Source organism: Saccopteryx leptura, chromosome 4 (genome assembly GCF_036850995.1).
Source record: "Saccopteryx leptura isolate mSacLep1 chromosome 4, mSacLep1_pri_phased_curated, whole genome shotgun sequence".
Lineage (NCBI taxonomy): Eukaryota > Metazoa > Chordata > Mammalia > Chiroptera > Emballonuridae > Saccopteryx > Saccopteryx leptura.
Window position 1 is genome coordinate 190,496,610 of NC_089506.1, and position 26,027 is coordinate 190,522,636.

At 49.1% G+C, this 26,027-nt stretch overlaps 1 protein-coding gene across 6 annotated transcripts in view; it reads left to right on the forward strand.

The window, feature by feature from the left end:
* The window catches only part of CUX1 (cut like homeobox 1), a 375,210-nt gene that overhangs the window by 269,911 nt on the left and 79,272 nt on the right, over window positions 1-26,027 (forward strand). For 4 of the 6 annotated variants that reach the window (XM_066382339.1, XM_066382341.1, XM_066382342.1 and 1 more), the window contains exons 10-12: window positions 6,886-6,990; window positions 14,141-14,329; window positions 24,051-24,109. In XM_066382339.1, coding sequence (XP_066238436.1) covers window positions 6,886-6,990; window positions 14,141-14,329; window positions 24,051-24,109 — 353 coding nt within the window. The remainder of the gene's footprint in view (window positions 1-6,885; window positions 6,991-14,140; window positions 14,330-24,050; window positions 24,110-26,027) is intronic. The other 2 variants (XM_066382340.1, XM_066382343.1) reach the window with 1 other exon arrangement.

The window sequence follows — 26,027 nt, forward strand, 5'->3', positions numbered from 1 at the left end:
ATATGATTCCACTTTATGAGGTTCCTAGAGTAGTCACATTCATAGACAGAGAGTAGGATGACGGGGCAGGGGGAGCAGGGGGGAGTTGTTGTTTAACGGGTGCCGAGATGAAATAGTTGTGGAGATTGATTGCCCAGCAGTGTAAATGTGCTTACTACTACTTAACCATATGCTTAAAAATGGTTAAGATGATCATTTTATGGTATATGTATTTTACCATAATTAAAATTTTGAGAAAATTTTAAGCAAGGGAAAAGGTATGAGGGAATGATAACTCGCACTTCCTTTGCAAGAGGTTTTGAGGATTAAAGGTGAAATGCCTGGGTAAGAAGTAGATGCTTACATAGATGTTCATTGTGTAGTTGCTGAGGAAGCACCGATTTAGTGGGAGAATTGCAAAGCCCTGTCCTAGGGAAATGCCAGCATGGGGTGGGGGAGAGGCATAGGCGAGTGCCAACCAACAAGTCGGGGTGCATTAACAGCCTGGTGTGGCTGCCAAAGGAATTATCGCCGCCTAAAGCTACGTTAATAGAACTAGTTTCTAGAATGAAGGAGGTGGTGATTCTACACCATCCACAACAATTAATCTGTCCCTGGGAATAAGGATTTACCCTGGAAACTACACTGTAAGTAAAGCAGGTACCAGGATTCAGAGTCCCCACCATGGCCAACATAAGGAAGGAACCCTAACACAAAAGATCCCAGAAAGTTTGAGGGGATTCTTTATCTTTGGGGATCAGGGAGAAAAGACAGAGGGACTTGACACCAAGACCATAGGAATAATTTCAGGAATGTAAGGTGTAAAAAGTTTGCACAAGGGAAAGCCTCAGGTGGAGACATGGTGAATTCTGTCCTTGTAGCTCCTCAGGGCTGGCCAGGGAAAGGGTCTGGCTTTCTCATGGCTGAGTTCAGAGGATAACGGAAGGGAAGCTCGCTCTTAGGTCTGGCTCTCCAGCTGTGTCTAGAGCTGACACCAAAGGGAGTGAGCTCCCTGTCATCAGAGCTGTGCAGGCATTTGCTACCAACTCTGAGTATAAGACGGCATCAGGCATAGAACGAGTAGACAGAGGGATTGAACTAGGTGGCTTGATGGGTCAACAAGAACAACTGACAAGGAGAAAATTCCCCAGGTGGACATGACGATGCGTTCCAGGCAGGCGAGGAGGGTCACAGTGAGCTCTGTGTGTTTAGGCCATTCCATAAAGTTAGAACCAGAAGGTCCAGAGAGGGAGAGCAGGCCCATAGAAAGGGATCCAGCCCGGTGAGGACCTCATCCTTAGAACTCTGGAAATCACGGGTGGAAATAAGATGTCAAATGAGTTCTAGAAGGATCACTCTGGCTAAATATTGGAGAATTTATGGTAGTAGAAAGACCCAAAGTCAGGGAAGCAGTGAGCAGCTTTTGTAATAGATTAGAGCAAAGAAGGCATGGGTCTGAACTGAGGTGGTCCCAATGGAGATGAGACAGGGCTGGGCAGAAGGGATGAAAGGTACAGAGGACCACACACCAGTGTGGGCACAGCCAGAAATGTGGTCCAGCCACCTTGACCATCACGGGAAAGCTCCCGGAGAAGCAATTCAACAGTTCATTAACGTGTATCATTTTAACCCTCAGCTTATAATCACAGTGTTCTATGAGACCTGAAGCCATACTTTATTGCTACAGTACTTGTGTTCTGTGATGGAAAGTGTGAGAGGGGTCTTCCACCAACATCACTTAGGTCCAGGTCTCGTTTATCCTGTTTGTTAAATTTCAAGGCATTGCATTAATTCTGTCTTTCCTTTTTTTTTTTTTTTTTAAGATTTTACTTATCGATTTTAGAGAGAGAGGTAGGGGGAGGAGCGGGAAGCATCAGCTCTTTTTATTTTTTCACTTTTTCTAATATGTTTTTAATACACAGTATTTCTTTGAAAAATCTATCATAATTTATAATTAAGGGAGTACCAATAAATTATAGATAAATGTGTACATGTGGTACAAAGTATGTTTGAAGAAAATTACTCTAACTACACTAGGAAATAACTCTGACAAACCTGTCCCCCTTCCTCTGGCAGTATTTCTCCTGTCTTCTTCCTGCCCCTCTGCAGCTTTGGAATTCCTGATTCCACCCATTTTCCACATCTCAGCTCAAAGTTCACCCTGCCCCATGAACCAGAGAGAAGCAATTTTTATTTCCTTATAACTGGTGTGGTCATATGGTTGCACATTTTTTTAAAGCAATCATTATTAACAAACAAGTAGAAAGCTGTCATCCCTGCAATTACCCATACCAAAAACTTAAGAATAGCTTTCATCGATAAAATAGAAGGAACTCGCCTGACCAAGCAGTGGTGCAGTGGGTAAAACCTCAGACTGGGATGCAGAGGACACAGGTTCGAGACCCCAAGGTCACCAGCTTGAGCACAGGCTCATCTGGTTTGAGCAAAGCTCACCAGCTTGGACCCAAGGTCGCTGGCTCGAGCAAGGGGTTACTTGGTCTGCTGTAGCCCCCAGGTCAAGGCACATATGAGAAAGCAATCGGTGAACAACTAAGGTGTCATAACGAAAAACTAATGATTGAGGAAGCATCAGCTCTTAGTTGCTTCTCACATGTGCCTTGATTGGGCAAGCCCGGGGTTTCGAACCAATGACCTCAGCGCTCCAGGTTAACGCTTTATCCACTGCACCACCACAGGTCAGGCTAATACTGTCTTAATTGATGACAGGAAAGGTTCAGAACTTTTGAGGCTTCATAGGAAATAAGAAACCACACCTGTGCACTCTCCAGCCACATGAAACCCTGTCTGTGGGCCCAATAACTCGGTCAGCTTCTCCGTCTGCGCCTTCACCCCCCCCCCCTTCCTGAGCATCTGATTTGAGTTGCCAGGACACAAAGCCACAGTGCGGGCAGGAGGAAGTCCTTTCAGTGAGTGGTCCTCCTCCTGCCAGCCTGTCTTAAGGAGGAGACTACTCAGGTTGAGGTTAAGTTGGAAACCACAGTTTAACTTCACCGAGGAGAAGGAGTCAAGTTTGGGAGAAATGCAAAGAGAAAAAAAAAAAAAGAAGAACTCAGAGCAAGATGTGACATTTTCTCTGACCAAGATTTCTGTGTTCTGATGGGGGGAATGTTTGAGCATGAATCCCAGCTCTTCCATTTCCCACCCCCGTGATGTGGCTGTGAGCCAACCCTCAGTCTCCCAGTGCCTGTTTCCCCACCTCTGGACTGAGGTGGTAGTTTACACCCCTGGGTGAGCCCCCATTCATTCAGCAAATATTCCTGAGCCCCTGCTGCAAGCAGACCCTGTTCAGACGCAGCCCGTGCCTGTGGGCACCTCGTAGGTGCTGAGGAGGTGCTGGTTTCATGTGGGCACCTCGTAGGTGCTGAGGAAGTGCTGGTTTCATCGGGGCTCCTGCCAGTGGGGGAGCCGTGTCTGCGCCCCTGCTCACTCCTGGAGTCCCCTGGGCACCTTGGTGTTTCCCTGGAGTAGATTAGGCTCCCAGCCTAGGTCAGGTGGGCCAGCAAGGCCCACAGAGAGCCCCGGGGCCACCCTTTGTGGCAGGAGGAGATAGGGTGATTTCCTTTTCCGGCTTTCCTGAGATTGTGACTCAGGCAGGCTGTGACAAGCAAGGCTTACATGGGTGGCCTTGGTGTACTTCTAGATTTCAGCCTGGCTGATCTGGGAAACAAATCCAAACTGATATGCACCGAGTCCCAGAAACAAGGCAGCAGGTCGAAATGGGGACTTCTTGGTCACCAGTGCAGGGCTACTTTGAGCCACATGGCAAGAAACTTCTTGGTAAAGCTTTCTGCCCTCCCTCCTATAGACTGACTGAAGTAGGGGTACTGCAGGGCTCTAGCTCCTTCCCTGCTCTGCCTGGGCTTCCAGCATTTCTCTCCTGTCTCAGAAAAGTAAAGAAAGTAAGCAGCAGCCAGCAAGAGAAGTCTTCCAAGAGAGCCGCTCAGGCCTGGTGAGGCGCTATTCTCATCAGGGGTGGCCGCTGACTCCCACCCAGGGCCATCCCCGCCGCCGTGGAGCCCTGGCTTCGGTGCCTAGGCTCTGCCTCTGGAGTGGCGGGGAGAAAGGGACCCCATCGGGAGAAACAGGGTTGAGTGTCTGTCTCATGGCAGACACACTCATCTCTGTGGCTGAGGCTCCAGAGCAGAAACCAGCAGCAGAGGTTTCCACATCCTGTCATTGATTCCAGTTCTAGAAACAACCAGACTACGTGGTTGGACTATGGGCATCAGGAAGATGTGAGACCCTGGAAACAAGGGGCACCCTGCTGCCAACCCAGCACGGTACCCTTTCTGCCTCAGCTGCTAAAGACCGAATCTACAACTACAGAATATCCCTGTTGCAGCCACACTTGGTCCTGTTTTTATTTTTAATTGTTCACTGTTTTCTTTGTCCATGTTTAGCTGCACAAACCACCTCAACTCACATTTTTCTTATCCTTGGAGTCTAAAGCCTAAATGAATAGTATAAATCCTAAATACTCTAGTCAAAAAGTTGCACTGGTGGCCTGACCTGTGGTGGCACAGTGGATAAAGCATCGACCTGGAAATGCTGAGGTCGCCGGTTCGAAACCCTGGGCTTGCCTGGTCAAGGCACATATGGGAGTTGATGCTTCCAGCTCCTCCTCCCTTCTCTCTCTCTGTCTCTCCTCTCTCTCTCCCTCTCCTCTCTAAAATGAATAAAAAAATTAAAAAAAAAAAAAAAAAAAGTTGCACTGGAGTAACCAAGTCAAGCCAAATGTAGTAAAAGGCTGTGACCTCCACGAGTAGGTCACAGCTACTCCGTCTATGAACTTGGAAACTGCATAAAGTACAGAAGCTCTGGAGAAATTATGCAAACCAAGGATGAAATCATTAACAGCTAGATCCTGTATTCTGTGAGCTACTGGCCTTTATGAAACAGTGCTCTGCTCTGAACAGCTCGATGCCTTCATGAGACCCTGATGGTGAGCCCACTGCCCAGGCTGCCCAGCCCTGCTGGTTCCAGAGCCAGAACTTCGGAGCCGGCGTTCCCAGATAGGCGGTTGGTTCTGGAAGCAGCTGCTGCTCGGCTGCTTCCAGGACAGCCCTTCCCCCAGGCTGTGAAGTATCTATCCTAGTCAGCTAGACTAGAGCTATGTCAGAATGCACCTTATCCCTGACAGTCACAGGCACGTCATTCACAAGGGTTAATCTAACTAGAAAGCAAAGAGTGAACTTTCCAGTGATATGACATGTTTATCAGAAAAACTTAGAGTGGCACAGTTGGATATAACATGGGGGAAATTTTTTTCACTGAAGAGGAGACTTTCCTGCAGTTAGCAGAAACCAGAGTCACCCCTGCCATCCTCGCCCCACCGGTCACACCGCTGCCTTTCCTGACGGGTGCTTCTAGATTGTGTTTGGAGCAGAGCATGGTGGGAGGCGACTGCCTGAGCACAGACAGGCCTGGCCGGGCGCCATGGGAGTTAGATTGAGTGCAATCCCAGAGCTCCTGCAGGAGCAGGGCAGGCGGCCACCAGCACCACCCTGGGCAGAAGTAACTGCTCCTAGAAATATCCTAATTTGTCTGTGTGCAGTGCAGATAGATTTACGCTGCCGGCACATGACTGCTTGGGCTGCCAGGCCCATTCTAGTACAACTAGATTGATCAGCGAGTACTGGGCATGCTAACTTCCTGTTTCTCTTTCAGTCTTTCTTAGCTATTAGTAGACACATAACATCACACCACAAAGTGAGGAAACGCATGAAACAGCCCTGCTCAGCCAGGCTTTTCTCCTGAATCTGTTCTATTAGCAGAATGGACGTCTGGTAGAAAAAATAAGCATAATACTTCTCAGCCTGCATTCCCAATGTCAGTTAGCTGCCTTTCTCACCCATCTCAGTCTCATCTCAATTATAATGGTAAAATCCAGACAAGCCCATTAATAAACACTTCTGAATAAGTTGTGTGTGCAACGCACTTCTGCAGATGTTAATCCTCTCGGGGTCCCTGAGAGAGAGCCGGTGTTCCCATTTTGGAGATGGAAAGGTAGAAGCTTAGTGAGCTTAAGTAGGTAACGTGCCCTCATCCCTCTGTCTCCAAATGCCCAATCCCTGCCCCCTGGCAGGCATTAGAGTGGCCTGTTTCCCCCATTCAGTGGGAAATCCTTATTTGCTATTTAGTGCCATTGGTTTCCTTGACTGGGAATTAAATGCAAATGGTAGAAGTACCTACTTGTTTCTCCCTGGACCTCCTTCCTGCAGTCAGCTCCATCCCTCCTGGTGCACAGTGGGCCTGGGCCACCTCCCGCCTCCTGCCCTCGCCCCCCCCAACCCCAAACCTGCCTGCTGGCTGCAATACCAGCACTGGCATTAGAAAACGTTGTCAGGTGAAGGGTTAAATATGTTGAAATAAGCCTGGCCCTCACAAAAGAAGTGGCATTTACACCCTGTGCGTTTATGGAAATACTTGCCAAAGGAAAACAACCACAACATTGTGCATGTTTTTAGGAAGAGAATGGCCGGAGTGTCTTTAATTCACTGTTTACCCTTGAGAATTACTCCCAGGAGTAATCCTGCAATAAAATCTTCTTGGTCTATGAGAATAGAAAGAAATTGAATCAAAAGACTCTATTTCCACTTGTATTTATTCAGTCTGGGAAATTCAGTGGGCCGGAGCATTACTATCAGCAGGGGATTCCTTGCTCCTAGCGTTAAATTACTGTCATAATCGCTCAATTATTTCTTCCTTGTACTGTTTAAAATAAAAATCCATCACATTCTATGTTTTTTTCTAGCATTTATTAGGTTGAGTGTTTAGGAAAATCAATTATAGTCAGTCAGGCATGAATTGATGAATGTTCTTGTAATAATTGTCAGTTGTTAAGCTGAATGTACTTTCTCTTCTCACCCTTTTCACTCCCTTCAGAGGGCAGAGGTGGCTCAGAGAGAGGCGGAGACCTTGAGGGGGCAGCTCGCGTCAGCCAACCACTCTCTCCAGCTGGCCTCGCAGATCCAGAAGGCGCCGGACGTGGTGGGTAGCCGGGCCCTGTGGGGACTCTGTGTGCCTGGCGTCTGTACCTCTCTGTGTTTTAGCTGCTTTCTGCTTTTGCTACTTAGTGTCCCTTTTTGGAATATTTTAGGCGGTACAGCTGTCTTGGTGGGGAATGCTTTTAACAGTTTGGAGTAGAACTTGTTAGAGTCAGAGGAAGAGTTTTACTGATTATGGGTCGATGCTCTGTGGTCAACATGACGCCCACCCAGCGTGTAGGTGGGACCAATCCCATCACCCACGGGGCCATCTTCCCTACTAAACCTATGGGGTGGCGGCTGGCAGATGGGTAATCTAAAACCAGAGCTTTGCCAAAATTACACAGGAAAATTTGGGGTTTGGTCTTCTCCCAAATGTGTCCTTCCAGAGTGAGAAACATTTTGTGATGAGCTGGGGAAGCCAAGGAGGTAATAAGGTGACAGCCCGCTCTGAGTCTGTGTGATTGCCAGAACCTTGCTCAAAGTGGAGGCGTGCAGGGGTGTGAGGCGCACATCCTGGTCTTTTCGCCTCTTCATTTTCCGAACATTAATAATAATTGCTCATAGCTGGAACTTTCCCAGCTTGTTGGAGGCGACTTGAAACTGCTGGATTCTAGTCTCTGCAGGGCTGGGCATTATATGGAGCAGCATGCAGTGAAGACCTGGATATTGGAGCCATGCCCCTGGGCCAGACCATGGCTCTGCAATTGTCAGCTCTGTGACTTTGGACAAGTCATTTAACCTTCATGAGTGTCAGTTCCATCATGTATAAAATGGGTTTTTAAAAGGGTTCCAGAAATCTGAGCAAAACTCTTAGAGTAAGACCTGACCCATAATAAGTCCTCAGGAAACCTTAGCAGTTACTCTTACTGTGTTTGGCATCTGGTTCAGGAGCCCTAGTTTTAAGCTCAGTTCCATAAGTTGCTATTGTTGGGTTTGGGGGGGGTTGTTGTTGTTTTGTGGGGTTTTTTGGTATTTTTTCTGAAGTGAGAAGAGGGGAGGCAGAGAGACAGACTCCCGCATGCACCCGACCGGGGTCCACATGGCATGCCCACTAGGGAGCGATGCTCTGCCCATCTAGGGCGTTGCTCCATTGCATCTGGAGCCATTCTGGTGCCTGAGGCAGAGGCCATAGAGCCATCCTCAGTGCCCAGGCCAACTTTGCTCCAATGGAGCCTCGGCTGCAGGAGAGAAAGAGAGAGATAGAGAGAAAGAAGAGGGGGAAGGGTGGAGAAGCAGATGGGCACTTCTCCTATGTGCCTTGGCTGGGAATCGAACCTGAGACATCCACATGCCGGGCCGATGCTCTACCACTGAGCCAACCGGCCAGGGCCCCATCACTTTTTTATACATCTAAGGAGTTAAACTTTCTAGGCCTTGGTTTCCTTGTGTGTAGGGTAAGGAACAAGTGATTCTGTGGTCCCTTCAGCTCTCATAGCCTGTGATGAGTGAACTGCACTCATAAGTGCCCCTTTACTTAACAAAGAGCTACAGCGCCCTTGCCGGCACCCATCGTGGACGCTGTGAGAGCAGGGAGGGCTGAGCCGGGCCCCTTCCGGAAAGAGCACAGGCCGGGAAACTTGCTCTTCTAGTAAATTCATGTGTCAGTTTGATAGCCATTATTCCACCGAATACACAAAGTAGGATATTGTTATTTCTTTATACAGATCATAAAATATGTATTTCCGATGGCTTTAGGCAACCCCTGTGTTTTGGTCGTTCGACCCCCTCCGGGATCGCGACCCACAGGTTGAGAACCGCTGATATAGTTGAAGACACAGAAGCTCCGTGAATATAAACTCCTCGCTCCAGAGCGCTTGGCCCCAGTGGCCAACCCAGGACTTGGCCAGGGGCTCTCTGCCACCTTATACTGGAACTTTTAAATTAGTCCTTGGGAATAAATCTAAAACAGTTTTAGTGGTGGAACCCTTCTTAAGAATGGGTTTTTTGTTTTCTTTCTTTACATTAACATTAAATAAAATATGATTTAAGTATCTTAGAACACAGAGAAAAGTTTTCCAATTTAGGAACCATTGCATCCTTCATCCTTCGTGGACTCTGGTTTTAGCCTTACCTGAAATGTCCCCTTGGCTCTGCCAGTATCCCCTCATCCAGATTTACCTGGACTGGACTCGGCATCCTAGCAGGAAGAAGCCCTCGAGGACGGAGTCAGTACGGCTTCTCCTGGCCTTTGTGGTGGATCCTGGTCCTAGAGAAAGTCTTCCATCCGAATGTGTCCACACAGGGCTCCCAAGCTAAATGCTTTGATTGAAAGGATTTCTGGCACCATCCTGGATTATAGCAACCAAAACATTTCAGGAAGAAATGAATGTTTTTGCAGGTAGAGTAAGTTGTGGGTCCTCGGGGTGCTTAAACACTTCATCGTCGGCTAAGCGCAGTGTTTACATGGCACAGGTTCAGTCTTCCAGGAGCGGCCCTGCCGGGGCTCCCTCGGGTGTGCGTTCCCACAGCCAGTCCACTCAGCCAAGCAGGGAGCAAGCTCAGGAAACTGGGCCAGCAGGAGAGTGTCTGTTGGGCTTGGCTGGCAGAGCTCGGCAGAGAAACAGTAGACTCTATAGATCTAGCAAAGTCCCGAACGATCTGCTGGGTGTCTTACCGGAATCGTCACATTTGGAAGGTGAGCTGCCGCTCAGAGAGCGCCTGCGCTGTGTTAGGGGCCATGCCGGTGCTTCATATGGTTACTTCACTTCTGCCTCATGGCACCATGGTCATCAGAGGCAGGTTTTATTGTCCTCATTTTACAGGGAAGGGAACTGAGAGGCTCAGAGGAGTAAGGAATTTGCCAAAGGTCACACAGCTAGAAAATGATCAAGCTGGCATTTGATCCTAAGTTTGTTTTAGTCCAAAGTCCACTCTTTTCCCTACATGCAGGTCCTTTGTCAGCTATTTACAGACAGATATTATTAGTTCAGGGCTCTAGCATACCACACAGGGCCACCTTCTTGGACCTCAACAACCTGTAATGCTAGAAAATATACCTGCCTAAGCCCTGGCCAGCTGGCTCAGTGGTAGAGCGTCGGCCCGGTGTGTGGAAGTCCCAGGTTCGATTCCCAGCCAGGGCACACAGGAGAAGCACCCATCTGCTTCTCCACCCTTCCCCCTCTCCTTTCTATCTTTCTCTTTCCCTCCTGCAGCCAAGGCTCCATTGGAGCAAAGTTGACTCAGGCACTGAGGATGGCTCCATGGCCTCTGCCTCAGGCGCTAGAATGGCTCCGGTTGCAATTGAGTGATGCCCCAGATGGGCAGAACATCGCCCCCTAGTGGGCATGCCATGTGGGTCCCGGTCAGGCGCATGTGGGAGTCTGTCTCTGCCTCCCCCGCTTCTTTCTTCAGAAAAATACAAAAAAAAAAAAAAGAAGAAGAAGAAGAAAGAAAATATACCTGCCTGTCTCTCAAGTGAATCTATCGGGTGCACACACTGCATAGATCCATTCTGCTTCACCCACTTTTTGTTGCAGCAATAAATTGGTAGTGAGAGAAAGAAAGCTGGGGTTCCCATTCTCTCATCTCTCCCCCACTGGAGTAAACACAACTAAAACCAGCCTTGACATCAAGGGTGTCTCTTGGGCTGGGGTCCTGCGTGCACCGTCTTTTCACAGTTAGGTTTCCTCACATTGAGTAGTGCTCACATTTAATATGGAAATGGCTGCAGGGTAACAGAGATGATTATCTAGTTTATTGCAGCCCGTTGTTCTAATCTCAATAGGAGGACTCACTAGACAGTTACACAACTTGTGATGTTTAACACAAGGAGGTTGGGAGAGAGGGTGGAGAATGGGTTCAAAAGAGACAAAGTTTAATGGACTGTTACCTCAGTAGCTTCTGTTTTTATGTTCATTTTTACCTTTGGAAACACTCCTGCCACTATCATCATCTTAAGCCCTTCCTTGTTTATTGTGTTTGTTTTTTTAACAATATTTTTTAGACTCTACAAAGCATTACCACATATCCTCTCCTGGCTCCTGAGCCATCAGAGCCCCAACCCCAAAACCTAGCTCCCGTGAGGAATGCAAGATGCTCTTACAGGCTTTGGGAGCCTTGAGTTGTGGGACTGTCCCTAATAGGAAAGACTCTTAGGACCTCATTCTTGTACCCACAAGAGCCTTTTGTCAGACTTGAAAAAATGTCAGCCCCTGCCTGACCGGTGGGGCACAGTGGATAGAGCGTCGACCTGGGATGCTGAGGATCCAGGTTCGAATCCACAAGGTCACCAGCATAAGCACAGGCTCACCAGTTTGACCAGGGGGTCACCAGCCTGCACATGGGATTGACATGATCCTATGGTCACTGTCTTGAGCCCAAAGGTGGCTGGCTTGAGCCCCAATGTTACTGGCGTGAGTCCAAGGTTGCTGGTTTGAGCAAGAGGTCACTCACTCTGCTGTAGCCCCCCAGTCAAGGCATATATAAGAAAGTAATCAATACACAACTTAGGTGCTGCAACGAAGAATGGATGCTTCTTATCTCTCTTTACTCCTGTCTGTCACAAAGAAAAAAAAAGACTATTTTTGCTATGTTATAAGTGAAGAATTAGTGGCCCAGGTTCCTGAGTTAGTTGATGTGCCCAAGGTCACATGATCAGCTTGTGGCCAGGCCACACTGGGCCTCAGGAATTAAGCACATGGTCCTCTGGGTCTGCCTACTCCCAGGTTCCTATCCTGGGCCCAGGGCCAGCACTGAGAAGTGCTCTTTTTATATATATAGAGTGAGATAAAAGTAGGTTTACAGTTGTTTATATGGAAAATAACACAATAATTAATAAATAATACAAGAATAAACTCTGTTTTGCATGTTCACAACTATAAACATACTTTTGCCTCATCCTGTATTATTGGGCCCACTTGTCCCCGATATAACTTGGTTTTAACTATTTAAAACCCCAGATCACCTTTTGGCTTATTTTAGACTCTTCCCCTAAGAGCACTTGAAACAGTTTTTGTGGCTGGCATCCCTCCGGTTAGAAAATTGATAAATAAGGTAAATTAGATAACATGGCTCATTCTATACGAACCATGAGACCAAATATCACTGCCATCATGTCCCCTTGTGTCCCACAGTCCAGGCACCTCTGGCCACTCCTCTGATCGTTCCCCATCAGTCACCAACATGACCTTTTACAAGCTGGCCTCCGCATTGGTCCCTCCTTGTGCCCTGTTCCCTGCCCTTTTCAACCTCAGTGCCCACTTGTGGTGTCCCACCCTGAAATGGAGTCCCTGTTCCTTCTGATGGGATCTGCTAGTCCTTCCCTTCCCTTCCCCTTCCCCTTCCCCTTCCCCTTCCCCTTCCCCTTCCCCTTCCCCTTTCCCTTTCCCTTTCCCTTTCCCTTTCCCTTTCTTGCTGTGCCCTCCTCACCCTCCTCACCTTCCTCACCCTCCTCACCCTCCTCACCCTCGTCTCTCTCCTCGGGGCTCACCTCCACAAGCTTTGTTCCTTCTTTTGGATGGTAAGTGCCAGCACTGCTGGATGACTTGTCTTAGGCCCCCTGACCTTGATCTGCCCGGTGTTATCTAGGGTTATGCTTCCTTAAACTGTGGTAAAGGACAGTGTTGTTTTGATTATTAAATTTCTAATCTGTCACAGATTGATGGTTTTATAAAAGACAATAAAAAATGTCACCAAAAAAATATTCAATTGCTGTAAACATTTCTAAACACTTACTTTCAATTTCTGTACTTGTCTCACTGTGTACTGGCAGGGTTTTGTGGACTGGCACCAGTCCATGGAGCACACTCTGAACTGAGCTGGTCTGGACAGCGTGTGCCCTTAAATAAGCTGGCGGGAAGGTGACCATGTGGGTCCCGGGCTATGTGCCCATCTTCCAGAAGTCAAGAGAAAGGAGAATCTTCTTTTATATTTACAAATCAGAGAAACAAAGGAATCCCTTCTGTGCACATAAAACTACATTCTTAAGTGGTACAGGTCTTAGTTTCCCCGGAGGATAATATGAAAAATCATTTCCCTGGGTGACTGTCCCCAAATGTGAAACCCTGTGACAAGCACATCGATGCGTGGAATAGCGTAGCTGCTCCTCCACCTAGGGCTGCAGCTGCCGTTTTCCACACCAGTATAGACACAATCAGACGTGAAGTGGATGACAGCAGGATGGTGGCATTCTGCACCGCAGTGTGAGCTGCCCCAGGACTCTGCTGTCACAGTGACCCATGTAGTTTTACCCTTCTTGTCCCTGTCGGTATCGCCCAAAAGTGCATCTGCCTAGCAGAAAAGCTTCCAGAATCATTCAGGAGCCATCATTATTGTCAATACTTGAAAAAAGTATTGCTTTATTCCTTGGGAAGTGGAATTACAGACTTAACTTTTTCTCTTTTTTTTTTATACCTTTCCCAGTTTTGCATATTTTTTACTATGAGAAAATTGGGGAATGGCATAAGTTTTTTCAAACATCAATCATCATAAGAACTTCTAAGCAAAGGAATCCCAAATGTGCATCTTCCACATCTTTTAACTCTTTAAAATGTTGACTCTGAAAATCAATTTGTCAAACAACATAGCTTCTAGAGAGCTTAGTAAGGAACCAAAAGGACATTGAATCTCGTCTGGTGGGAGAAGATCTGAAAGCTTTGAAACATTCCAGAGCCTCTCATTTGTTGTTCTGGCTGAAGCACTCATCCCCCAGCCCCTTCAAGGCCCTTTCTGTCACCTCCCTCAGATCTTTGCTCAGATACCACCTTTTCCTGACCATCTTATTAAAAACCCCAACTGCCTCTCCCAAGTCCAACCGCATGACCCCTCCTTGCTTCAGCTTTTCTCTAGCACTTACCACCACCCAGCACTCCTTGTGCTACTAATAAGTGCATTTAGTGTGTCTCACCCACCAACCCACCCATTGACTAGAATCCCTGTGAGATGAGGGACTCCCACCCTTTTGCTGTGTGCTCGGTACTCATAAGTGCCCGTTCAGTGGACACATCCTGCTGACAGCTCACCATGCAGGTGGAAAGGTGGTGTGGGGGGGAGTCAGCAGGTCCTGTCCCAGCAGAGGCAGGAAGTAATGTCTTACTGTGAGCTCACCGTCCACATCCTCCACCCACCTGTTTTTGGCGTGGTTGCAAGCACAGCGAACCCCGAGCACCTGCCTGAAGCTGGTGCAGTTTTGTCATTGCCTTTCTCCTTCCCAGGAGCAGGCCATAGAGGTGCTGACCCGCTCCAGCCTGGAAGTTGAGTTGGCCGCCAAAGAGCGGGAGATCGCCCAGCTGGTGGAGGACGTGCAGCGACTCCAGGCCAGCCTCACCAAGTTGCGGGAGAACTCAGCCAGCCAGATCTCCCAGCTCGAGCAGCAGCTGAGTGCCAAGAACAGCACACTCAAAGTAAGGGCGCCATGGGGGCCGGCAGGCAAGGGAGGGCTGGATGCGCGGTGCACGCCCTTTGCCTTCCTCCACGCACGGCCCTGGAGGAGCCCAGGGTTGGCCTACACAGTGTTTCTCTCTCCGCACTGACACCCTAAGAAGGTGGGGGGGGCGCCTCTGTCCCCCAGCATCTAGGACTCCAAATGGGTGTAGTGACCATGGCAGGAGGCCTTGTCTCAGAAGCTGCCTTCTTGGCCCTGCCTTGGTCATTGCTCAAGATACTCTCATTTTTGTGGTCTGCAAAGATAATGGTTAAAATTCAATCTCCTTTAAAAGCAAAAGTGACTGCTTGGGTATTTTTCATTCTGAACTCCAACCATCAACAAGTGTTTTCCTCCATTGAGAACAGTACAGCAAGGCCTGAGGCTCCCCTGGGCACCTCTGTCAGAAGCACGAGTGCATAAGCTCCATCAGAGTTCCGTTTTGGAAGTTGTCAACAAATATGGCAACTTTGAACCTCTGTGAAGTAGCTAGAAGCAGAGTCCTGGAGCCCAAGGCAGGGAGACAGACTGTGAACCCCTCTGCCAGATCAAACCTGGGCAGCTCCTCCTCTTAACCAGCCATTTTTTGCACATAGCACGCAGTAGAAACCCCCATCCTCAGTGCCCACTACCCACCCATGGCACTGCTCCCCCACCTCAGACCTGGGCCGACGGGGCTGGACCTGGAGAGTCTGTGCACTGCTTTGGTGGGTTAAGTGGTTGCCAAGTTCGCAGGCGTCTGTATGGATGAGCCATGGGGTCCCAGCCCGGTGGCTGCCCTGGCTTCCAGTGGAGGCTGCTAGCAGAGGACCCAACATGCTGCGGTTTGGGCTCTCCTGTACCCAAAGCTCTGAGCCCTGTGGGCCATGCTCTCAAACTTCAGGACCATTTTTTGTTCCTCAGGCCTGTGACGTACCACAGCAGCCCAAACAGGGTATTACTTCAACACAGTTGGTCTCTTTCCTCCCAGGTGGAATCATGGCAGCCCAAGCAAAAGCTAGATCCTCTTGGGGTTTCTCACTACTTTATATCTCAAATTCAGAACCTGGAACCTTTTTTGTTATATTAAAATATGTATATAAAATATTTAATATATATAAATATATATATTAAAAATATATTTTTATGTATACACACACTTAAGGTATTTTTAAAACTTTGAAGTTACTAGTATAATTTGAAGGTAGTCCTGGGATTCTAGATTCATAGCATGTCAGAGCCAGAAGGGCCTCCTTAGAGTGTCTTATTCGACCATGAGTAGATAGGACCCAGGCCAGGCGTTCCTCTGCCCGGCCATCCGTCCCCGGCCTGAGCAGTGCCCGCTTGGGCCTCCTCCTGCCCCCACTCAGAGTCCCATTTGTGGGCTGTGTGATGAATGAGGGACTGACTGCCAAGTACAGTCATTGTATACTATGTAAATAAGGTGGGTCACGATTAGTTATAGAAATGTCAGGACAACTTTTCCTTATATAGAGTAATTCTAGAATGTAGTTAGGTCCATTTGGATTTTTATTTTCACTGAAATATTTCTTCTGAACACATGACCGTGTTTCTGACCCAGACCAAGTTCCCAGCAAGTCTGTCCTCTTGGCAGCTCGCTGGCCTGACCTCACTGGCACCGGTGGGATGCACAGCTCCCCCTACCTGGTTTCTCTTCCTCTCTGGAGTGGGTTTAATCCACTGCCCGAGGAACCGCCAGGTGCCTGGGCCCCTTGGGGGAGATGGGCACGTTTGTCACCAACCATGGCATTTATTTCTCCAGTGTATCTTTTTCTCTCATCAGCCTGCCCAGTGAGTACCAGTACTCATTTTTTATTTCTAGATTAAATCTAATTTTCTCATGTTATAGGCATTTCTGACCCTAGCACTGGCATTATTATTAGATAATTTGCCTTTCCCTCCTTTGTTACCATTAAAGGGCTTGACTCATACATTCTGCATTTGACTACATAAGAGGGAGGCTGTAGACCTTACATTTTTTATTATAGAGCAATTTCTTCCAAATCAGTTAAGGTTTTAATGTTTGCCTTCACAAAAAAGGAAACACAGTTTTCACAAATTAATGTTCTTTATCCGTATCTTGGGGGAATTCTTTAATACTGTGCAGTTAATGAAACAATTCGGCAATACTTCTTCCAAAGTTATTGCTCCCTTATCTTCATCTGATCTAATAATCAAAACATATCCTCTAGTAACAAGACTTCTCTAATTTTAATTATCTTAACCCCTTGTCGCCAGGAGAGAAGATCTCCCCAATATTGAACCCACACGCAAAAGGCATTAGCCTTCCCCAAAGGAATAAGGTTAATTGAATGAGATACCTTCTCGGGGCTTTTTCCTCCTAATGTGTATAATTTATAGTCTCAAATCTAAACTAAGAGGCAATACAATTATTAGGAAAATATTTTATGAATGAGACCTGTCAGACTGACAGCATGCTGCTTTCGCTGTGGAGGTCCTGATGCAGCGGTGGTGGCCACGCAGAAGCAGCAGCAAGGCCTACCTGAACTTCCCAAGGGCTGTCCTCTCCTCTGCCTCCACTGCCTTCCACCCCTTCCCCACGGCCCTTTCCTTCTTGGACCATGTTGTCCAGCTGTGGGGACTCTGAGACACGCTGTGAGGGGTTCAAATCAGGATTGGTTTGAGGATGCTGGAGCTTCCAGCTATCTCAGCCTCTTGGAGTTGTGGATGCTTTGCCGTTAACATTAGCAATGGTCTTTGAGACAGATGCTAACGGCAGCCACAGGTAGGGTGTGAGAAGGTGGTCTCACAAGGCAGAAGGCATAGTGGGCAGAATCTTGAGATTATTGAGAGCCTGAGCCCCGTAAGGGGGTTTCTCCACCAGCCCACTCTGATGGGCACTCTGTAATGGAATGGACCTGGGGACTAATTGGTCGCCTTTTCTAGCACCTTGAAACTCTCCATCTCTTTGTGATTGATATTTCTTCCTGTCACTTAGATCATTGATTTGTAAATTTTTGAGGCTAAATTGACAGTTGGATGTTTACCAGTCTTTCCCCACGTTCTGCTTTGCCAAGCCAAGTTCACCATAAACACATCACTCTCCACGTACAGCAGCACACCCTCCAACCTTTAAATAGACATGGAAACACTCAGAGTGGGAGATGTTTCTTCCTGCTTAACCTGACAAGTGCTTGAGCTTGCAAAGCATAGTTCTGTGTTCATAATTAATGAAATAACCCAACTGCCTTTACAAGGCTGTTATTTTTTATAACTATCCTGTGGTCTTCTATTGGGACACTTTAAAACAGAGGCAGTATAATTAGGTAGTCACCTGCATTATGCTTACTAAAGCTTAGAAAAAAGTGCTACCAAAAGCTTCAATTTAATATATTTGTAAGAAAAGCTAGCTAAAAGGATGCCAGTCTCCTGCAGGACTATCTCCAAACTGTGCATGCCTCCCCACCCCTCTGCATCCCTCACCCCACCTCCCGAGGTACTGATGGGTCCTCTTGAGCCACTGTAGAGCACGTTGATGCTCAGGAGCTTTGGGGCCAGAAAAAAAGACTGATAACTGCTTCTGTAGAGTTGGTCATTCAGTGCCTTTAATTCTGGATGCTGCCTCTTTGGTTACATGAGTTTCCTCATCAGGAAGTGTGTTTACTCTGCACAGATGCTGCCTCAATGTTTTAACAAGCATCTTATCAACATCTCGGTGTACAAAGCTCCATCATCCACATCCCTTTTGACACTCAGTAGATAAGCAGGCATGATGATGATTGCTGCTTTGTAGAGGAGGTCACTGAGGTCAGGAGAGGCCACGCTCTGCGGAGTCTAGCCCAGAGCTGTATAGGGGAGACCATGCATGCACCACCACCACAGGGGAGATTTACCCGGATGGCACGAGCAAGTTCTAACATCCACATCCTGAAAGCAGAGGAGCCGAGGGCCGAGCCTCCCAGACCCTTGTCCTGGTTGGGTCTTGAAGGTGCAGTGAGCAGATTGGAGAAAAGGACAGAGTGAGCCTTCCACAGGGAGGAGGAAGGGCGAAGGTGGCCCCACACAGGGGGAAGAACATACTGGAAGCAATTTTGACACCACAGGGCCTCGTGCTACAAGCCTCATGGGCTGTGTTGGGATTGAGCTGGAGGGCACACATGGGTTCCCATAAAATCACTGGAAACCAGTGGATGTTACTGGCAATGCTCCAGGGAGCAAATTATTTGTGGGACTCTGATGAATCGTCTTGGAAAGACACATGTGCCTCTAGTCACTTGGTGAGTAATCCAGACGTTGCACTTGCACAGTCCCCAACTCACAGCAGCCTTAGCTGACCATGTCTTGCAGTGTCCACATGGCCTACATTGGGTCAGAACCCCCCTGGTCTGGGATGACACCATTCCACAGGAAGGAGTTGATTCCCTTCCGCCCTGTGCCTGGGTCACACCTAGATCTCAGCTGGTGGCAGTTAGAGGTGACCTGTGACCGGGTTGCCATTCAGGTGCCCCTCTTCTGTCCAGAGCTACACTTCTCCAGCCTGCAGCAAGCCCTCCGACATAACTGTCGCTCTCCCCACCAATGCCCTATCTGGCCTTACGGTCTTCTTATCTTGTCTCGAGTTCCCAGCTGCATATGTGCACAGCGCCTGCCAGCCCTCCCTGGGCTTCTCCTCCTTGCTCGGCATCAGTAGATCCTATATTTACATCATGCTACCTCTTACCGAGGAACCATGGGGACTGCAGGGGTCCTTGTTCAGGTGAAAAGGGAGTGCACTGCTTAGTCCTAGACGCCAGAAAAACTGTATCAACCCAGTGGGCTGTGCCTCCGACTCCTGTGCTGGACCAGGGAACCCAGTCACACTTGCTCAGCTCTGATTGGTGGCCCCTCAGCCCAGAGCTCCAGATGAGGACCAGGGATCACACACCAACACCTGAGCTGTCAGTCTTCAGACCACACTGCTAAGAGCCTGGTTCTGGTCATCCTGGCGGAGAAATTTCTCTGGTTCACAGTCTTTTATTGCAAAGAGGTAACCCCTGCCTTGACCCCTCACTGTGCAACCCAGAAGACAAGGCCTTTCCAAGGGTCTCTGCATTAGTTTCCTGTGCCAAAGTTCCCTTAAGTTGGTAACCCCAGAGCAGAGTAAAGCCCTGTGTTATTACTTGACTAAGACAGATATCTTTTATAAATGCAGTGCGTAATTTGCGACACACCAAAATACTTTGCATCTTAAATAAATTTCCTTATTATTTGAGTTTTAGCCAGGATTTTAAGAACTCATATAGATGCCTGACCAGGCGGTGGCGCAGTGGATAGAGTGTCGGACTGGGATGCGGAAGACCCAGGTTCGAGACCCCGAGGTTGCCAGCTTGAACGCGGGCTCATCTGGCTTGAGCAAAGCTCACCAGCTTGAGCCCAAGGTCACTGGCTCAAGCAAGGGGTTTCTCAGTCTGCTGGGGGCCCGCGGTCAAGGCACATATGAGAAAGCAATCAATGAACAGCTAAGGTGTCGCAATGAAAAACTGATGATTGATGCTTCTCATCTCTCTCCACTCCTGTCTGTCTGTCCTTATCTATCCATCCCTCTGACTCTCTTTCTGTCCCTGTAAAAAAAAAAAAAAGAACTCATATAGATAATTCAGGAAACATTTGATGAGCACTTACTAATTTCCTGTGTATGCTCTCTATTATTAAATGTATGTGAGCTATATTATGAAGCAGTCACGTTTGAGAGGCATGTGGCAGGCTGCACTTGCTTGCCCTGCATTTCCTCACCCTGGTATTTGAAAACCCTCCCCATTTTCCAGATGAGGAGCATGAGGGACAGCAGGCTCAGCCCACCACCCAAGGTCACACTCAGGCCAGAACTGGCCTAGCAACCTGTTTCAGACACTTGACTGCTTCTCACCCGTCTGTGTAAAGCCCGTGTGTGTTCCTTAAATAAGAACCTTTTCAGGGAGGTAATCTTGTTTCCAAACTCTGCATTCATGGCTCTGGATACGAGGCTGCCTTTCCTGCCGTCAGCACTGAAGAGCCAGAACTGCCCCAGGAGTCTGTGTTCCTCCTCCGTGCCTCTGCCGCAGAACAGTGGGGACGCTGGAATGACAAACTGGGATACAGAGAACTTCACAACAGAGCCCCTGGATTCAGAACCACAGAGTCTCTTCAGAAACGATCCCAGGAGGAAGTGAAAGCCCCGTGTGCTGAGGGCAGGCCAGTGTCTGCTGCAAGTCATCTTCGGTACCGCCCACCAAGGACAAAGTAGTAATAACTGGGGTGACAATAGTAATCACAACTACGGGTGCTCTACCATGTGCCAGACACTACTCTAAGCATGTAATAGGCATTATTTCATTTAATCCTCTCAGAAGCACTGTGCTGTATGCACCATTTTGCCCATTTATAGATGAACAGACTAAGGCCTCAAAACGCTGAGTGTCTTGTTGAAGGTCACCCTGCACCTAAGGGGCCACGTCCAACCTGTCCGGCTCAGAGTGCAGGCTTGCAGCAGGCACTGGCCTGGCCTCAGCACCCCAGCCTCCCACTTCTTCCTGGGATTGCTGCAGACAGGCAGGGTGGCTCTGAGGTCTGATGGCAGAACTGTGAGTCTTTTCCTTTCTGTGGACAGATAGATAGATGTCTCTGTGGGGTGTTACAACAACTAAGTAAGATAGTGGGGTGCAGAACCAAGCATAGAATTGGGCCCACCTGACAAGCGTCTTTGTCCAGTGAGAACAACAGACTGGAGCACCTGTTGTCCTTTCCAGATTGAGTCTTTGAAAGTAGACCTTCCAGGTACCCAGCAAGAAGTTTCCGGTCAAAGAACCTAGCTGAAGACGCATGGCCTTTTTTCCCATGACAGGCGTCCTCAGCTATCAGAGGCCAGTGTTCAGCCCCGCGCCTTACGCTTCATGGCACTCTGCAGAGACTTCTGTGAGGATGGGCTAAAGGCACTAACAGGTCAGGACAAGCTTTGTCAGGCCTCCATCCATTTGTCCGCTCAACAAGCCAGGGACCACGTCAGAGCTTTACGGCGTGGTCTTGGGCTCTTAATTAGATGATGCCTCCAAGTAGATGGCAGAAATTTCAGTGGAAGCTATTTAGTTCTCAGTGAATACCTCTATCCAACCAAATTACAGACTCAAGTCACAAAGCCTGTGGGGGCCGACCTCGGGTCTGCAAAAAAAAACCTGCAACTGTGCCCTCGGGGAACTGGACTGGGACCTAGGTAGTGAGGCTGGCCCACCTCCAAGGGCCCACAGTGCCAACATCTGCACCATCTCCCTGCTAGTGCCATTTAGCTCAGCCCTTTAAGATAATTGCTGCCTTCCCATTTTACAATTGACAAGTTTATTAACATGTCCAAAGTCACCCAGCTTCTGAGGGACAGAAGTGACTCCAAGTTCAATGCCATGCTGGTTCTAAAGGATGCTGTATTTCCCCCTCTCACTGCCTTTCTCCCTGTCTTTCTCCCAATCTCTGAACATGACCAAGTTTTATGTGTGTTTCGTACCCGGCATCAGTGAAAGCCTCAGTCTGAAAGGTGTTTCTATGTCCCAGCAGCGCTGGGTAATCTTTTGTGAGGGAGGGCTGGCACGTTAGTGCTTCCTGCTATTCTACTACAGGGAGAAGAATGAAATCATCACTTTTTCATGAGCACCTTCTGAGAATCTTTTGTCGGAAAATGAGTGCGTGCTACCCCGTTTGATTATGGCTGAGAAACCATTATAATACATAACATTGGCAAGAAGTCTTAAAAAGGAACTAGGGCAGCGCAATTTTATGCAACAGAAAATACACAAAACTGCCAACAAATGCAATAGAAAAGATGGACTAAATGAATTTTGTTTACAGTGCACTTGAATTCTTGAAACAGTAAGCAGGGAGGGATTCAGGTCAATGTCCAAGCTGATGGCCAGATGAGCATCTCCTCCCTCAACGCTAGGATGTTCTCAGTTGGCTTTAAACTGGATTGGAGTTGTGGCTGGTCAAGCAGAAGGCACCTGGAAGCCATGTTGATGAGAAGGGGCTCTGATTCAGGCACTGGGATTTGTTCACCCCTGGCTGGGAAGCTTGCTAGATCATTAGAACCCCTCACCCCAGGCTGGGTCTTTGTGCTTTATTTCTATTAAACTGGCTTATTTCCCCTACAGAAGTCCTTTGTGGGAGAAAAAAAACAAACTAGTCCAAAACACCTTCATGGAGGGGAGCAGCTCTGCTGATCACTTGACGCCGAAGGTGCTTCTTGGCAAGAAAGCCCCACAGAGCTCTGTGCAGAGACAGCCACATGAATGCCTCATGAGCACAAAGACTTTGGTGGAGCATATTAGAGCATCATCCCACCTGGGAAATGTGCTGTCGTTCTCCTGGGCCCCTGGCCAGAGCCAGAACCGGAGCCTCTCAGCAGGGTCCGCTGTGGCCCTGCTGGCCAGGGCACCCTCAGAGGGCCCTCCCCACAGGACTCAGAACTGTCAGGGAAACCAGTGACCACCCTGCTGAATGGGCCTTCACTCCTAAGATCCCCTACAGATGCTTTTTTTTAGTGAAGCGGGAGGCAGGGAGACAGACTCCTGCATGCACCCCAACCTGGATCCCCCCCCCAACAAGCCCAGTAGGGGGCAATGCTCTGCCCATCTGGCACCACTGCTCCATTGCTTGGCAGCTGAGCCATATCAGTGCCTGAGGTAAGGCCATGGAGCCATCCTCAGTGCCCAGGGCCAACTTGCTTGAACCATTCAGGCCATGGCTACAGGAGGAGAAGAGAGAGAGAGAAAGAGAGAGAGGGAGGGAAGAGGGGGAAGGGTGGAGAAGCAGATGGTCGCTTCTCCTGTGTGCCCTGGCCGGGAATCAAACCCGGGACTTCATACAGTGGGCGGACGCTCTATCACTGAGCCAACAAGCCAGGACCAGATGCTTTTTCTTGATGCCTATCTGATGACAACCTCAACAACGAAGGGGCTTGTGTCTTTTGTTTGCCACCAAAGGTGTTGACAGTTGACTGTATGCATCAACTAGCCGGACATCCTTTGTAAAAAGCCTCATGCTGCTTTTAAAGTACAAGGAGAGCTCTCTTAGTTCTATTTGCTATTTCATGGTATTCATACAAAATGGCCTTTTCCTTAATTGTTTTCCAAATTTTGTTACAGCCTTGTATTGCTCTGTGTGTGTGTGCCTGCCTGTGTCCGCTGACCTACCTGTGCACACCAGACCAGAGAGTAAAGGACAAAAGACAACGGCACACGTTATCAACTTCACTTGTACATGTTTGCGTTCCTTCTTAGGGACTGCTAGATGTTTTACAGGGAATGTAGTCGGAGAAATCTGGTTAGTCTGTGGAGCTGCCAAAACAGTATACCAGAGACTGGGGTACTTGTAAACAATAAACATTTCTCACAGCTTGGAGGCTGGAAAGTCCAAGATCAAGGCACTGGCAAACGTGGTGTCTGGTCAGAGCTCCCTCCCTGACCACCTTCTTGCTCTGTCCTCACAGGGAGGAGTAGACTAGGTGAGGGAGCTCTCTGGGCCTCTTTTACAAGGCCACTAATCCCATTCACGAGGGCTCCACCCTCATGACCTGATCACCTCCCAAAGACTCCATCTCCAGATACCATCATAGTGGGGGTTAGGGTCTCCACATTTGCACTGCTGGGAAGGGGACAAGAAGGACACAAACATTCAGTTCATAGCAGAGTCCATCAACCTATTTCAACATGGCCACTAATAAAATTCCTCTGTGTTTTCAGCAACTGGAAGAAAAACTGAAAGGCCAGGCTGACTATGAAGAGGTGAAGAAAGAACTGAAGTAAGTGTGGAGATGCCTGCTCAGCCACTGACAGGCCAGAGCTCCGCCACTGACGGGCCAGAGCTCCGCCACTGACGGGCCAGAGCTCCGCCACTGACGGGCCAGAGCTCAGCCACTGACGGGCCAGAGCTCAGCCACTGACGGGCCAGAGCTCTGACGGGCCAGAGCTCAGCCACTGACGGGCCAGAGCTCAGCCACTGACGGGCCAGAGCTCAGCCACTGACAGGCCAGAGCTCGGCCACTGACGGGCCAGAGCTCGGCCACTGACGGGCCAGAGCTCAGCCCGGCCAGAGCTCAGCCACTGACGGGCCAGAGCTCAGCCACTGACGGGCCAGAGCTCAGCCACTGACAGGCCAGAGCTCAGCCACTGACGGGCCAGAGCTCAGCCACTGACAGGCCAGAGCTCAGCCACTGACAGGCCAGAGCTCAGCCACTGACGGGCCAGAGCTCAGCCACTGACAGGCCAGAGCTCAGCCACTGACAGGCCAGAGCTCAGCCACTGACGGGCCAGAGCTCAGCCACTGACGGGCCAGAGCTCAGCCACTGACGGGCCAGAGCTCAGCCACTGACGGGCCAGAGCTCAGCCACTGACGGGCCAGAGCTCAGCCACTGACAGGCCAGAGCTCAGCGGGGACATTTGCTAAAAAACGCCATGGCAGCAAGGGGGCAGCCAGGTCCTTGCTCTTGGCTTCGGCAGATGCTGAACCACAGGGCCATGTCCTAGGCGGCCCAACACTAGGTGTTTGCACTTAGGCCTGCGCCTGAATTCTTTGGACTTTTTATAAAACTGTGCATTTAAAATATGCACAGAACCACTTTAGAAATATCAAAATATGAGCTTGTTTTTCAGCTGTAAGTTCCCCCAAAAAGAAGCAGAGCAGAGCAAGGCAGGAAAACATTTTCCAACTGAAAGAGTACACCTGGCCTCACACTCCCCAGTTGTGTAGATTCCAGGGCTTTTTTCTTCCAACCTCCCGTTCCCCATCAGAGAGGCAACATTTGAAAGCGTATTGTCCCTTCAGTGCTAATGCTTTTTACATTCTCACGCCTAGACATTCCCTCCTCAGGCCCCACCACCCAGCCTGGCCCTCCGCCTCAAACTCCTTCCCCGGCGCTAACCCTTGGCCCTCCTGCAGCCCCTGGGGTCTGGTTCCTAACTTGTCCCCCAGTTCTAGCATCCTCCGAGCTCCCGATCTTCCCCAGCCTGGAGTTCATGGGCAGCCCCCCGCAGAGCACGCTGCCTCCCTATCCTCCTGGCTGGCCTTGCAGAGCCTCCCCTAGGCTTCCCCCGCCTCCGTGGCCAGGATGTCAATCCTGCGAGGAAGGCAGTGTGGTGTGTGAACCGGGTTCTGCAGCAGTGCTCTCCATGGCTGCTTATGGGCTCTGTGCTGCCCCAGGGACTCTTCTACATCCTCAGCGCCCTCTTCTGTCCCCAATGGAGCCCTGGCCCCTCGGCAGACACCTGGTGCTGTGCCCTGCAGAGGAGACAGATATCCCACATCTTCTCCTTTGCCTCGAAATCACTCATTCTGCCCTGGCTTCTTCCATCTCTCCAGGCTGACCATGCCACCTAGACCCTGGCTGCCTTCTTCCTATTCTTCCTGCTGTTCTATCAGCTTCTGTCTTGCTGACATTTTTAATTTCTCCTTTTAAAATAAGCATATACCAGCCAACTCACCATGCTGCTCTTCGTACTCTTAATTCCATTCTCAGGTTTGCTAGAAAAGCCTGCTGAAGGCCTCCCACCATGTCCAGTAGCCTTCCCTCAGTTGTGACCTCCTCCAGCCTCCCTGATGCGGTGCCTCCAGGTTCCCTGCTCAGTCCTCTGCAGCCTCACTCCCTCTAGCCCCAGTCAGCCTCTGCTAGGACCTTTGGATGACCCCTAACCTCTCTGCAACTCCAGCTTCTTCAAGCCCTT